Genomic DNA, 16,399 nt, shown 5'->3' on the forward strand with positions numbered 1-16,399 from the left:
TTTCCGGGAAGCACGGCGTGATAATACATATCGCTGGTAGAGTAGCTATTCCCAGTATTGCTCCAATATGAAAATCAGTGCTCGACGGTACCGTCGTCATTAAAAAAACTCAGTCAAACACCACGTATCTAAAGTTTATTAAACACGACCATTCTTCGGCGCCACAGAAATTCAATTTCGTTCCTGCGAAGCTTCGCGTAGGATTACGAGATCGCGAGGCTACTACTATTCGGTGCAATCGAGGTCCAACTACATAAACGGCACACGAGCACATTTTTATCTAGCCGCGACCGCAGTGTGCAATCAGAGAAGCGCCCGTTGACTCGTGACGCTTCCGGTTCAGGCTTCCGGTCCACGGAACCGCACCGTTTCCGTTCGGCTGCCCAGCCCACCGATCCCAACCGCCGACCGTCGTGGTATATCGAGGCTCCACGTTCGAGGAGCGGTATCGAGATCAGTGCTAACGCTTCGTCACGAGAATGCAAGGACGGAATACTTGCGCGCGCCCGGATAATTAGTTCCAAGTGGTATTCACTGTGGTTGCGGAGAATCAAATTGCCGTGCATGTGATCCGCAAGTAATGTCGGTTATTTAACCTACTGATGTGCGCGAGTTGCAGGATTAACGAATTTATTTATTATTTGGAAAAGCTAATCAGTGCTTCGATGTAGTAACTTCATTTCACAAAAGAAAGTTGCAACTTGTCGGCAAATTTCAACGAGCATTTGAGTTTTGTGGAATGAAGAAAAATAGTATTAATGGTGAAGCTGACGTTAATATAATAATGAATTTTATATTAGTAGTAAGCTCATTAAATCCACACATTTTTTTTGTGTCTTTTTTAAATTTGTGATGTATATTTATGAAAAAAGCGAGGATCGTTTACAATTTATATTCAACGCTCGGAAGCTACGTATATCTTCCCTAAGCTTTACAGCAAGATACTCCGCATTATCCTTAACAAGAATGTGAAATTCATGTTGTGGGATGATAACAAATGGTGTACATCGCTTCAACATTCGCAGCCGCAGTAGGGCAAGAAATTTATCGTGAGGACAACTCTAAAATTAAAGATCGCAATGATCTAGTACAATGTTTCTTAATATCATCGGAGGTCCAGCCAGATAATTGCAGTCGATCATCGTTGAGTGAGAAAACTGGTAATAATCGCCAGGTGGATGCGGCTGTATCTGTGGTCGTGATACGCGAAAATGGCGGTTGCGCCCGGTAAGAATAAATTGAAAATGGGCAGTGCGGGCCGATACTACGGTGCTTATCTCATCTACGACGTGGCAAACTCATGCCTCGCTGCCTTGCACGCCAAGATGCCTCCTCCGGTCGTCGTCACGCGAACCAACCCTCCGTCTCCTGTGCACGTCCAGAACCCCCGTAAGTTTTCTTCGTCTTTTCTATATTTCTCCGTTTGTGTGACTGGCGCTTCGGTAACGCGATGGCGATTGCAGATGTTCGATTCCCTCGATTTTCCTCGCATTTCAGCAATTAAATTTTTCTTTCTAAACGAATTTCTTTCTAAACGAGAGAAGATTTAGTGATCGGATTGTTAAGATAATAATGCAATGGAGATATTTCATGATTTGTTTCGTGGTTTTCCACAATCATGATGGTATAGCACTTTGTCGATTAATATAGAATGAATCCATTTTAATTCAAACATAGCAAAAAAAGATCATGTATAAAAGTCATATAGATGTTTTATAAATAAATGTAGGTATTCTATAAATAAATTAGAATTGACTTTGAAATAAATTATATGTAGGTTAGACGAGTGCTATAAGAAGATATGTTCTGATGTCAGCTATGAGATTAATAGGGATACAAAAATAGCCAAATCGTTGTTCATCGTTACTAAGATATGAGAGCCCGTTCGGATAGTTAATGGCAGGATCTTTCCGGTTGCATGTTTCGAACCGATTAGAACCAAAAGAAAAAGGAAAAGACGAGGAGGATATTAGGTGAACAAACGTGTAAAAATAAAAATTTTTAGCAGTAACGGTCTTGTTAACATTATCAAGACAATTTACCGGGCAAGAATTGCCTATCGCTTTGTGTTAACAACTACACATTAGCAGGCTACACCTGAATAACTATTCTGGCTGAAATATTATATACGAAACTATATCTCAGCCAAACATATTTATGTACATTTATTACATTTGCGTTGTACGTAAGTAGAGACGCATAATTATATTATGCGGAGCGAGTTACATTCAAGATTACAATACTTTTAATTACATTAATGTAACACGAAAATGCCTGTGCTCATAACACAATACCATCGCATTTCCGTGCGCAGTCCAGCACGAGATTGTACTTGCATTTTTAACTCTGAGGCAGATAAAATCTAAATACGGCGTCTCTCGAAAAATTCGAATCAATTTCACGTAGTAGGCGAGGCGCTGTACGGTATACTAAACAGTTCCACGCCCGTTTCCGCACAAACGACTTTTAAGGCAATATCGATAACATTAAATATTCACTACCCAAATACGTCCAAAGCTGATGTCTTATTCAAAGAAATAGCGGCGTAACAGCGTGCATGCGAGTGCAGTGTACATTATTCTCATAACCGTATGCTGCGGCAATGCGTAGTAAACTGTTTTCAATGGCGAATATCGCTGTATAATATCGCGATATGAACTAATACTGATGGTTGGTATAACTTGAGGAAAGCTTCTTATAACAGTTATATACCGCTCCATAGGTGATGGTAGCATGTTTAAGAAAAAATATTTTTTAATATTAAGCAGAAGAGAGGAGAGGAGATTTTTAGACTGACAAAATTGCATTTCTTTTATATATTATTTTTGAACGTTACATCGTCGTTCAATATTTTGAATGAGATATGATGATAATGCTATTTAAATAGAAGAAACAAATTCATAATTTTAATAATAAATGATTTGGCCTATTAAATTTAAACATATGATATCAAAAATTGCATTTATTTAATTCAATCACTTAATTTATCGCATGTATTTATCATCTGTCATCAATTTCTGTGTGGCTAACGTATAAATGTGTCCCTTGTTTGGACATAGATATTTCACGTTAACAATTTTTTTTCTCTTGACATCTACCCTCGTCAACGATACTGGGCAGCGACCGATAATACGCGACAAACTCAATAATACATCAACATCCGAGATACGTCCGGCCGCACTTTCTCCCTCCACCACTTCTCTCGACACCTGCTTTCGCGTCCCTTGTCATATTTTATTTTCTTTCTTTTCCTTTATATTGCCAACAGTCGGCCAGGTAAGGAAGTAAGAAGGCATAGATGCCGGTGTAAGAAAGGGTGGAAACACCCTATGAGACGGGATAGCGTGTCTGTTTTGATTTATAAGAATTCGCCACGAACCTCTAACCCACCTTTCTAAGTCTGGCCTTACCCCCGGGCTCTCATAGATCGAGCTAGATCAACCCCCACCCCTTCAACCTATCTCGCGCGTGAATAATAGGCAGATACCCTACTACCCATCGCTCCACCAACCTTGCCACGATTTTCTTCTCTCATTCCCCGCTCTCTATCTCTTTCTCACTTTTTCTCCCATTCTTTTTTCATTCGTTTCTATCGCGTTCCGATCGCGCGCCGATCGTTCTTCTCGCGAACGACGGACGAGCTTCATCTCGTTGCTGGTCAATGAAACGATCTATCAACGTTTGTGCCAGAACAAGAACTGTTACAAAACATTAGCGAGTCATGAAAGATTTTGCATCGCCCGTTTCGCGAAGGTATACACGGATCGGGGACACGTCATCAATCTTTTTACTTCGCGCGCGTCGGTCCGGTTCCAACGCGGCTGGAGATGAGTCGTGATATCCGAGAGACGAGTCGTGCTAATTTGCAGATGTCGCGCTCTTACATTGATAAATAGAAGATATCATTTTTCGGTGGAGTTACATAGATCTGTTATTACTGCTCTTCAATGGGCGAAGATTTTATTGCTTAAGAAGATGCATCTTACTTTTGAAGAAAGATTAATGAATTCAGTGCTTTTTTATATTGGATTTGTATTCTGTCAAATTATTAATGTTTTTTTATGATCTTTTAGTTTATAAAGAGCACGAAGATGTAACTTTTTTGGAGATTTATTTATTATAATATCAAGATCACAAAATTCTAATCTTTTATAAGAAAATTAATTACGTTTTATGATGATTATATTTCTCTCTCTCTCTCTTCTCTGTCTCATTTTTGTTACGTTAAATCTAATTATAGTGAAAGCAATTTACAATTCGAAAGGACCACCCATTTCTAAATTGCAGCGATCTGCTACAATAATCGATTACGTATTGTGCATTGAAAGAAATAGGAAACAAAATGTCTGCAAACTTTCTCAATGCACGTTTGTCGGCCTACTTATTTTCTCAATGGGAGTTTTTTTACAGCGACACACCCTGTCGTTGCGGTATACTTGTCAGCTTTAATCTACTTATAGTATTGTTATATGTCTCTAGAAAGACCTACTACCCGACTCAATCATCGATTATTGCCATAACAGTAAAAGTGATTTTATACTAGTTTATTAACTTTCGTTAAAAACGCCAATAATCGGCCAATAATTAGGATATAATCTTATAAAAGCAAAAGTGAATAATTACAATTTTTACAAATACACATATAATATATTCACGAAAATTTCAGATACGGCACGTTAAGCATATAAAAACAAAGAAGAAATACATTTAATGCAATGTTAAAAAAAAATATTTATATATCCACACACATAATACACCATAACGTCATCTATTTGAGATTTTTCTACGTAATACTAACATCTACATGTAGATAACACTGTACAAATATTCACGTTCGCTGTTTCACGAAATCTCATGAAATATGCTGTGTGTACCAACGTTATTCAAGGCGAGCACAAACGCATCGTAAGTGCTACCATACGCTTAATTATTCACAGTCGCACTCGTATAATTATCGTACAATTTCTCTGCAATATCGCACGTATTATCGTTATTCGTGCTGCGACCCTGCCATCGGCCAGTGTCATACCTCCGAACGTGCAATTTTTTTTGCAGTGTTCTCACGAACACGAGTATGTACATCGATCGATTCCGCGTACTTACAGCTTTAGAGCTTGCAGCCTGAAACAAAATGCATGTGACATATACACGTTAGTCGAAAGGCAGCTACATTTTACGTGCCAATGTAAAAGCTGAATATTTTTGCGCTATTAATTAAACGAAAGGTTGCATCAATAATTTTCATATACGTTGTATTTTTACTCAGTTTCGTATCTAATTTTTCATGTTTTAACATTAATTTCGTAAGTACCAAACGTCGTCACAAACATGTCATATATGAAGTTCACTTGACCTCTTTATTTATTAACATTTAATCTATTAGTTTATTCAACAAAATTTATCTAAAATTGTTTATATCTTATAATTGTTTATATAACGCGCATTGTTCGATGTTTGATAATGTATACGGTTAATAAGCATTTGTCAATTTTAAATGTATACAAAATTATTGATTGTAGTAGGGAGCAATGTCATGCAGAATTTGGTATTCGTGCACCTTTATCTTAATTAAAACAGAAAAGTAAGTCGTACAAGTCGCTCGTAAAGCATCTCGCTTGATTATAGAAACAATACCTTGTTAGCTTCCCACTAGCGATCTGCCAATCACGTCCACAAGTAAGAGCCACTGCCATCAGCAGTGTTGCTTAGACGGCCGGAAACTTTCATGGTATTTGTGTAATCATCGTAATCCCTCTGAATATCAGCTTATCATAGATACCGTTATAGTAAAGATATCGTCATTGTCATCTTCCGCTCACGATCTGATTACGTTCAATTCATAATACCAACAGAATTTTTTTATATAAAAAATTTGTATAAAAATTTTCATCGTGAATATTATTTATCAAACTAATCGTGAAATTAAAAGAGTCTCTTTTCTTTTTTAAAGATTACATATATCCGAATTTTAACCAATATTTATAATATATTATAAATGCAAAAAAATTATAAAACTGTTTTTTATGTTTCCATTTCTGTATTTTATACACATTTTATATAAATTTACATTCATTTTATATTCTAAAACGACATAAAATTTCTGGAAATTTATTGTGGCCAAATAATATATATATAACGACAAAGGCTTGCGATTTAGTTACTATGTATCGCTCTCTACGTTTTAAAATAACAATCCAATTTCCGTGCAGGAACATTTTATACACATACTCGCAGATATTTGTGAGGTCAAGCCCGAATTACTCCCTCGGGGAAGCCCCCTAGGTTACCTCTTCAAAATTGCTTTGCATAACGTATTTGTGTAAGATACAAGAGATTCTCCAAAAAAATTATTCCCCCGTTAAGATAAAAAGAGCGGCACATAATATTTCTTCGTTATTACTTTCCAGCACCGAGGTAGAAAAATTCGAAATTCACGGGGAACACGCAGATTGTCCTTTTATATGTCGTCCACACATAACAGGCGTTCCCGGGAAAAACGCATCCTACATTGAGGTGATAAAATAATGGCATCGTAAAAATAAAAGCATGTGACTAGTATCATACTTTAAATTGACAATATGCATACATATCGGTACGATCTTGAATGTAACGGCGCAAACACTACGATTGCAAAGCTATCGTGTAACAATTTTCATACAATTCATCGAGATATTATCACAATACGGTAATAATTCAACGTGTAATTCTCATTTTAGGATAACAATATTTATGTCAGTTATAGAAGTTCTATAGAGGAGGTTAAAATATATTTATGTTATAAATTTTTTGTCATAATTACAAAATATAATATATTACTTATAATATATACACACACACACACACACACACACACACACACACCAAATATATATATATATATATGTATGTATATATGCATATATTTCTAAGTAAGATTTGTGACTATTATGTTATCACAATTAATAACTTTGATACACACCGCTTTTATTTACTGAATAGCCTTTTCTCGAGCGAAAACAAAATTTGCAAAAAGTTATTCGTCCACAATAGTAACGAGAATGTGAAAGCCGTTTTTCAATGGCAGAGTTTCACTTGATATAATGGCAGATCGTTGCCGGGCCAGAGCCACCGTTCAGCAGTTTTATGAGATGTGAAATTAAGCCCCTCTAACTGCCGTCGGTCATTTTTTACATCCAAAATAGACCCGCGGCGTCCTTCTGAAGTTAGTACGTATCGATGCGGAAAATCAATATCGTTCTGAGAACTCGCGACTAGCGTAAACAGCAAAATGTTTTGGTATGCTAAATAGAAACTTTCGTTTGCGCATTGATTGATGCCAGTAAAATAGACACTGCAATTATTGGAACTATTCCTTAATGAACTCTGTACTTTAATACAAAGTTATAAATTACATCTTGTTTTTCAAAAATTTTCCTAAATAAAATGATTCTTATGAGAGAGAGATTTGACGTTAACTTCGTTAAAATATATATCACATTAATAGCGCAAACACTACATCGCGAAGCTATCGTGGAATAATTTTCGTATGGATTCCTCGAGGTGTAATACGAGTAATAATTTAACATGTAATTCACGTTTTAGAGAAATGATATTTATATCTAGAAGTTCTATAGAGGAAATATATTTATAATTTTTCACGTAATTATAAAATGATATATTAAATAACATAAATATAATAATTAATACAATCTCTTTAATTTGATTTTTAAATGCTTAAAGTACGACACATTATTTGATGGATATGACGTTTATTCTCTCATATTTAAATCTGCATCTTAAAGAGAAAGAAATAAAAATTCGATTTGTATACGTCACATCTCCCTTACTTTTACATAAATAATGTAAGTTAATATAAATGTGGTATCTCACTTTCTATTCAATCCTCAATTTTCTGCGATTATTAAAAAAAAAGCTTTTAAAAATAATCATTGCATCACTTATATAAATTTGCCGTAACAATCATATTTTGATATGTCAAACACATATAAAACATAAATCTCTTGATATTCAATAAAACAGTTTTTGTAATAAAATTTATCTTAAAGAAGACTTTCTATAAAAGCAACTTCTTTTTATATGACATTGTTTGGTTTTTTTGAATTCTTCTTTGCTTATTACTTTATCTTCTTTACTTTAAAAGTGTTACAATTAAAAAAACGTAATTTTCCAGTTATTACCGAATAAGTTAAGTAAACATTACTCCATTAATCAACGAAAAGTGAATCTAACTTATCTCTAATCGATATTCACTTTGAAATTCTCTTAACTGATGTACGCGGATCCAGTGTATTTTAAATTATTGTACCTTTGTAAAGCTAATGTAATTGAACGATTTTTTTATTTTGAAGATCAAAATCCAAGAAATAAAATTATGTAACTTAAAATTATGTATAATGGTTTTAAAAAATATTTGTTATAAACAATTTTTTTATAAACAATGTAGTTGAAAAAAATATCCGGATCCACTAAATCGCAAATACTGTTAAGATTACTTCATTTAAAAAATCGTCAAAATCATCACTTAAAAAGGAAAATTTTTTAGACAAATCGTCAAAATTGTCACAAATTAAAAAGAATGCGGGGTTATAAAACGAAAATGACAAAAATGACATTTGATCATGTTAAGAATATATTCCTTTTGCCGATATTATTTAATTAGTCAATAATTTTCAATTATCAAGTTGAAAAACAGTTTTTCTTCTTTTCTGAGAAATTTTATTTTTTTAGTTCTGTCACTTTCGACATAAGAAATTGTAATATGCTATTTTGCCCGATAAAAAATTATTTTTAGTGAATAAATATTATTGCTTATATTATGAACTCAGCAAATTATTCCATAAAACGTTCATATTCTTCGAATGTGCATATCAAAGCATCAAGAAAACGTTGATAGATCGGTTCATAACATATTCTACCTTTGATATGTTAAATTTTCTGTCACTCCTCTCTCGAAAACAGACGATATTTCTTTCGCGTTTCCGTTTTCGATTCTCTTTATTCCGTTAAATTTACTTTACCCATTGCTTCATTCTTTTGCCATTCTCCTTCGCACCCTCATTCATCCCTACTTATGTTGCCTCTTTCATCCTTTCGTGAACTTAGCGAGATCTCCTACAGCTCGATGCATCCAGCAGATTCGTTTCCTTGCCCTAGCTGTTCTTACCGTCTCCCAACGTCTTCGCTTAATTACCAGCCGTTTAGGTCTTAATTGTTAATTTAGCGCGTTACGTTATTCTTCGCGATGCTCGTTAAAGGTGAAAATGCGGGTCGGTTACGTCGCAAGGAGGGGAAATGAGATTTCTCTTAAGAACCGCGAAACGGAAACGAGAAAAACAGCAACGGACTAACAAAAAAAAAATAGAAGTGGAAAGGCTGGTACTTTAGCGCGATCATGTCGTTAATGGAGCATTGTAAAATGTATAGGACGGAAATATAACTACGGGTGTTGCGATAAGAATAGCAAGAAGATAACAGGTTTACTACTGGATCTTTTAACAAGTGCCACGATCCACGCAGCTTTGACAAACTGTCATGATTACCTACTACGTTCTCGCGTAGGAAAGTATCTGTATAATATCTATACGTTTTCTTTTTTTTTTTGTACAAATGTAATCTTTAAATTCAACTTTAATCTATTTCACGAACTCTCTACAGTTAAAACGTTGTACATAACATTTTTTGAAACATATGTACATACTCTCTAAATCTTTTGGAATGAAATTGAGCCAGCCTTGAAAAAAGAGTGAACATTTATTACTCTTGAACAAGAATTCAGAAGAATTCAGAGAGATTCACTTCAAATTTTGCTCTTTTTTTTTAGGATGAGACTTTATTCTTTAGAATAACTTTCACTCTAAAAGAGTGAAATCTTACTTCAAAAGAAATAAATCTCACTCCTAAAGAGTGAAAATCTGCCATTCTTATTTAAGGAAAAAATATGTTCACTCTTTTTTCAAAACTGGTTCAATTTTCAGTCTTTTGGAATGAGATTTCATTCCAAATGTTTAGAGAGTAGCTATTTAGAATATGTAGAACATTTACGTACAATAAATACATAAATACATTTTGAAGTCCGATAAACCGAATCGACGCGTAGTTAGACAAAACTGAAAGATGTTTTTGCAAATTTGCATATAAGAGCATTACGAAGCACTAAAATCCATTCCGATTAAAAATATGATTCTTTCTCTTATTTGATTTATTCTTATCGATCTAAATATATTATTTGTAATTATTTGTACATAAATTTGGTAAAACATGTTTATAGTGTATATGAAATTTTACGAAAAATTACATTTTGATAATTTTAAAATTCCAAGAACTGTACGCCATTTTTAAAAAGATAAAAATTCTTATTTATCAAGTTACCCGATGAATTCTCCACATCAATGCACCAAATAATTTGATTATGATTTTAAAACTAAATTCACGTTTTTTCTAGCGAAAACTACACGTCAATGGTCAAGGTCCACTCGTTAGACCAGAAACGTTATTTTCTCTATGTATTTCAGGGTCGAGAAGAAATGGTAGCTTTTCGTTCTTTCCTCCACTCTCTTTCGCCTTCTTCCACCGTTTCTCTCTCTCTCTCTCTCTCTCTCTCTCTTCCACTGACATTCTCTCACTCCTTTTTTCTCTCGCAAGTCCGAAGGTAAATATTTCGGTCACGTAGTACCCATCGTTCTCTCTCAAATGCCGGAGCTTGCAAGCTACGCGCTCAGTGCACTGAGTGATATTTTGCTATTTAATCCTCTCTCGATGTTCAGCGCGGGTTTGCGCTCGTTCTCCCTTCGCACGTTTCCCATGCCCGGCGCCGTTTCTCTAATTTCCAAGGGAAGACGTCTCGGTTCGCCGTCACCAGCGGTCTTAGCATCTTCTGCATCAAGCGATCCACCAACCATTGGCTTCGGAAAGCCATTTCCGACGATGCAGGTAACGGTATAACCATCCACCTTCAACCATCCACCACTCTAAATCTAAACGAGGATAGCAGCGGTTTGGTTCACGGGTTACACTAGTGACCCGTCGACAATTTTTCTTGAGCAAATCCTGGCTTTTCCTTCCACTCGTGGCATTCGAACAAGTTTGTCTCTCTTCTTCTTACTTCATTGTTATCTATCACCATTGTCGTCGCTCGAGCAATTCGCTTGATAGCATATAACAAATTAATTCGCTTTTGTCGATGATATCTAGAAAGGAAGCGCTACTCAACGCTCATCAATGCTATGCAATTAATGTCAATTGGTTTCGTTCATGTTTTATTCTTTTCCATTTTTATATCGAAGAAGTTAAGAAGTGATTTCTCTGGAATTATCCATAACCGCAACATTCAAAGTGAAATTAAATTCGCGACTCGAATTCTAAACTAGAAATCAGGAATCGGGCTTTATTATAGAAGTTGGTTGGAAACATGCTAAATCACAGTACGTACATACACGCTCGTGTGTATGTGCTCGTATTGATCTTTATGCGTTACATGAATAAAGTTCATGATATGAGAGCGGAGCTGTATCCATACCTTTGTCTACCTCTATAGATATGAGCGCCCTAGATTAAAAAGAAATCGCTGCTCTCTACACAATAATTTATATCAAAACTTAATTTTTATTTTTTTCTGCTCTCAAATTCTTATCTTATTTAATATCAACACGTGATTTATTTTATTAATTATATATTGCCAGATTTTTATCATTTTTATCATTTGCGTAATATTTCAAAACAATATAGATATATTGAAATTAGAATGAACAAATGTTTGTTTCGATCTACATGATTTTACACTTCAATAATGGCTAGGCTTTAGCAACGCGTTGATCTTCTGACTCTTTAAAGTTTTTGCAGTAATACTTCTCTGTCAGTTAAAAGATATATTTTTTTATTATAAAATCAACGAGGCGGCAGAGGGGGGGGGAGGCATTCTCGTGAGCTACCATTCTTTTAACCTTTAAAGGTCGAGCCGTAGAAGCATGGAAGAAGAGAGAGAGAAAGAGGGAGAAAGAGAGCGAGAAAGAAAGAGAAAGAGAGAATAATTATGTGCGGGGTCGACTATGAGCACCTTAAATTGCTCGGATGCACATCGTGATGAGCGACGACTGGGCGCGGGGAACTTTATTAGCAGCGAGTCCTATTTATAAACTAATAGTGATTTATAAACAGCGGCCAAACAATGGCGCGATGTGACCATGAATCACCGCAGCCCGGTGCAAAATCGCGGCGCGCTGCCGCGGGTGAACACGTTAAGTCTTCGCGAAAATTAAAGAGCTTTCGCGAAAATTACGAGGGACATAGAAAACCGCGGCGCAGTAACGTCAAGACTTTTGCATACCATTTGCAACAAATTACGAAAGGAATGTTGAACTTTGGACAGTTCCAATTTACTCCGTGCCGCCTGACACGGCCGTGTGCTTTGGATCTTTTCCGCCAGTACTAAATGTATTGGACGAAATGTATCGTAATTTGGCAAGCACAGTCAGACAGGCGTTGGTTGCGCACGAATAGTCTAGTTATTCGCGTAAGGGCAAACATTGCAACAGATGCAATTTCGATTCTACAGCTATGGACACACAGAATAATTTCTGAATATTGGCGTCACGATAGAAAGATATAATACATACCGTAAAATACGTTTTTCATTGACATAAATAAATTCATTAAGTTTCAATTTCTACCGTAAAGCAAAGAATTTAAATCAAAACGCTCGAGCAGTGTAAAAAGTTTAAAACTTTTTGAGAAGGTTTCATTACGTAACAAAATGTAAAAGTTAGAACACATATGTGTGTATAACACACAAACGTAAAACGCACGTATGTTATCTATCTTTTTGTATGTCCTGGATAATATGCATATATTTGCATATTATCCAGGTATATATAATATTTCTTCAATTTCTTCTCTTTTGCACGTATACTTTTTACTTTGTCTTTTCTCGAGATTCCTGTCCTATAATTTTACCTCTAAATCATAACTTACGTAAAATATTAGCAGGTTGCACGATGCGACGGAAGTTGTTCAAGAACTTTGCTTCGCTTGAAGTTAAACAAAAAAAAAAAAATATTTAAGTTTTATTTGTACATACTGTTAAAAATTAATATACAAAGGAAATTATTTTTCTTTATAGCACATAAGCCGTGGATATTTCAACCATTTTACGTTATGGAAAAATTGACTTTAAACTGATGAAAGAATCCGTACATAAAGTTTTGTCAATCTTAATCAAGATCGCCCAGTATGTTCGAATTGCGAGCAATCCAGCTACAGCCAATCTTCACCAGTAAACGGTCAAATTCGAGAAAAAGGAGAAAGCGAAGAGGCGAAGACCCGTGCACCACGTTCGTTTCCCATCCCCTCAACTCCTCTCACCACTTTACCCTTTTTATTTCACGAGATAGATAAACGGCGTTTCGTGTCCCTTGGAATAACCGACTGCGATACTGCGGCATGAAATTGGACGACGCTGTCACAAGAATCGCATTAGTCGTCGGGCGTAGCGTGCTGGAAAGTGCGCACACAAGCTAATTACAGGACAACACGAATGCCTCTAATTACTTTTATTCCAATTCCAACGAAATTTGTTGGAGCGGGATTCCCCGTGGACGTATATATATCTATAATACATCCGACGATGTAGGCGCGTACAATGTACGTAAGTGTACGTACGTGCGTGTGCAGTACGTGCATACCAAGCAGTGCATGCCTATCAACCACGATGGTTTCGCTATTAAAATTCGCGATCGGGTATAATCCGCAAATTGACCGAAATCTCGATGACAAAGCAGCGACAGCGATCGTTAGTAGTTTCATAGGGTTGTGGACATGCATAGTCGTAGCATGATAAAATCCGCTCACTGAACAGAGAGGCTGATTTCTATCGATCGAACCGATATACCAATCCACTGAATTGCAATTGTGGAGTAGATCATGGAGATAGGAAGGAGTACCAGAATGAAGAATGCAGTAAACAAGACGACACAGGCAAGGAATATGATCCTGATAAATCTTTAATTATCCTGAGCGCCGATATGACATAATTTGATCATATTTTTTAATGAAAAAAATGAATATACGATTTTAGTTGAGAAAATAAAGGAATATAGATCGCCCAGGATATCGTTTTAGTTGGCTATTATAAAATTGTCAGACAAGCGTACAAAGAGAGAATTATAAGCACAAAAAAATACTTTTGAAGCAAATTAATTTTCATAGATCAAAGTCATTATTGATGAAAAAAAGACAATGACATTAAAGAAGAAGTTACTTGGACGGCTATCTAAAAATAGAAGTCATTCACCTTTCTTGAAGGACATAGCAGACGTCTTAAACGAAACTGAGCTACTGATAGGATACTAGAAAAGCTGGCGCTCGTGCGGAATTGCTTTACTCTTCAGGGACGACAATCCCGTTCGTCTCTCTGGCATGCAATCGAATCATTCCTTCAAATCGGCACCGGCCATCTACTGTTTCTACTATTAAGTAGTTTGTTCAACGATTTGAATCTATATATTTGCGTTAGGGAGATGAAGATAGATTCAGTTTTTGAATCAAATATATTTTAATCCTGCGAATATTATCAATGCATAAGAAGCAAAAATAATACGTAAAATTCCGCAAAATACGAAAAATTCCGATTATAAGCGTTGTGATTTAACAATAATAATCGCATTAATTTTTATTATAATTCTTAACTTTAAATTTAATATATATGTAAATATTTTATTTCAGTGTTCAAAGGAATTTACCCTTGACTTTCAACCACACTGTCTACTTGCATTTATAAATGTCCCATTTTATATTTAATTGGCATTTGTTGCGATAGAAAGATAAAAGAAGCGCGGTTCTCTCTCTTTCAAAGAAAAGTTAAATTAACATGTGTCGTTTTAACCTTGCCACCAACTTTATTTCTTTCACGCCCCGTTACATGAAAATCACCTCATTTCGTTTAATGAAATTATATCAACGCGAACATTGTCATTAATTATGGCTAACTTATGCAAACAAGTTTAACGAGCAATTCGATGGCGCGGTATTAGCGTGTGACGTATGAAAGGAAAATCGAATGAAAATATACGGTAGTTCGGTGGGCGAGCAGTGAAAGATCGGCTTTCGTAGGTCTAGCGTTTTTGTAAGTCTGCGGTCGTCTACTTTACGTTGGTCAAAGGAAATGTGCGGCGAGGTTGCTTTTTAGCTCTTCTAGTTTTTCATCACAGGTTCAAAGAAGATATTATGTGAGTAGAAAAAGAGGGAGAGAGAAAAGACGCGATGGTAGTCCATTCCTCTCTCTATCCTGTTCAATCACTAACCCGGCCGCTTTCGCGCCGCTCCTTTCTTCGAATGGTATTTGAAAATACTCCAGCTCGGAAGCAGGACTCGGTAAGTGCAGGCTGGAAACTTTGATAGGCGACCACCTAACCGCCTTAGCGGGTTGGTAATTCAAACAAAGCTAGCCCCGTAGTGAACCCGCCGGATCCATAAATCGGTAAAACGAGAGCAAAACGCGTAGATTGAAGAAAGTTGGAGGTAATAGATAGGGAGGAGTAGGCATCCTACGGAATACCAAATGAGTGAGGATAGACGCCACCCAGTCACATATTCTGTACCCAGTGTCTCAACTCTCGACCTTTAATATCCCTCCATCCTCATCTGCGATCCTTCCATTCCCTGTTCAATTCCTAACCGTGCTACTTCTTCTTTCTTGCCAGCCAGCCTCGCTTTCCTCCAATATTCTCAAACTATCTAATTTTACACGAGGAATAACTGAATTCGATTCGTCGACTGAAATTTACAATGGGAAAACAGTGAATACAAATGATTTGCTCTGTATAATATTAGTTGATTAGCTTTTTTAGCGATAAACATGATTCATGAATGATGAACGTCATTTTTAATTTTTATAAATGACAATTCTGTAAGCCGTGACAAACCATTTATTGCTTGAGAGACTAATATTATATTATTGCACCCCAATGCTGTGTAATACGATTTCGACTCTTCAACTTTACGGCCGAGGAAATTTGGATGAGATTTCTGCCGAGTTCAGTGGGATAGAACCTTATCGAGCTCGCGAAGACAGTTTCCAGCGAACCTTAAGAACTCTGGAACTAATAGCTGTGAGGACTTAAGAGGAAAGCTAGACGAATGAACGAAGTCGTGAAAAGTTTCGGATGGTTGTCAAAGTTCGTCGCAAAGTCGAACGATGAACAGGAAATGCTATGTCTAATTGAGAGGCAGTAAGGAAACGATTGTGGCAGATAACCCTGACCTTATTCCATCTTCTTTCTTCAGTGATTTATAGTAAATTTGTTTTATAATTATTTTATCCGGCACAACGAATATTACAAAAATTGACATAAATACATATTATTTTATGATAAAATAATATTACACTTTCCATTCTTCAGTATATATA

At 35.9% G+C, this 16,399-nt stretch overlaps 1 protein-coding gene across 4 annotated transcripts in view; it reads left to right on the forward strand.

The window, feature by feature from the left end:
• Nucleotides 1–16,399, forward strand: part of LOC105154894 (nucleolysin TIAR) — a 433,573-nt gene that overhangs the window by 287,002 nt on the left and 130,172 nt on the right. Inside the window, exon 1 of one of the 4 annotated variants that reach the window (XM_011070684.2) lies at nt 111–1,389. The exons of the other annotated variants lie outside the window; for them this stretch is intronic. Coding sequence (XP_011068986.1) covers nt 1,212–1,389 — 178 coding nt within the window. The 5' untranslated portion in view covers nt 111–1,211. Of the gene's footprint in view, nt 1–110; nt 1,390–16,399 lie in introns of those variants that run through there. 4 annotated transcript variants of the gene reach the window in all.

Source organism: Acromyrmex echinatior, chromosome 1, assembly GCF_024713525.1.
Source record: "Acromyrmex echinatior isolate Ae372 chromosome 1, ASM2471352v2, whole genome shotgun sequence".
Taxonomy (NCBI): domain Eukaryota; kingdom Metazoa; phylum Arthropoda; class Insecta; order Hymenoptera; family Formicidae; genus Acromyrmex; species Acromyrmex echinatior.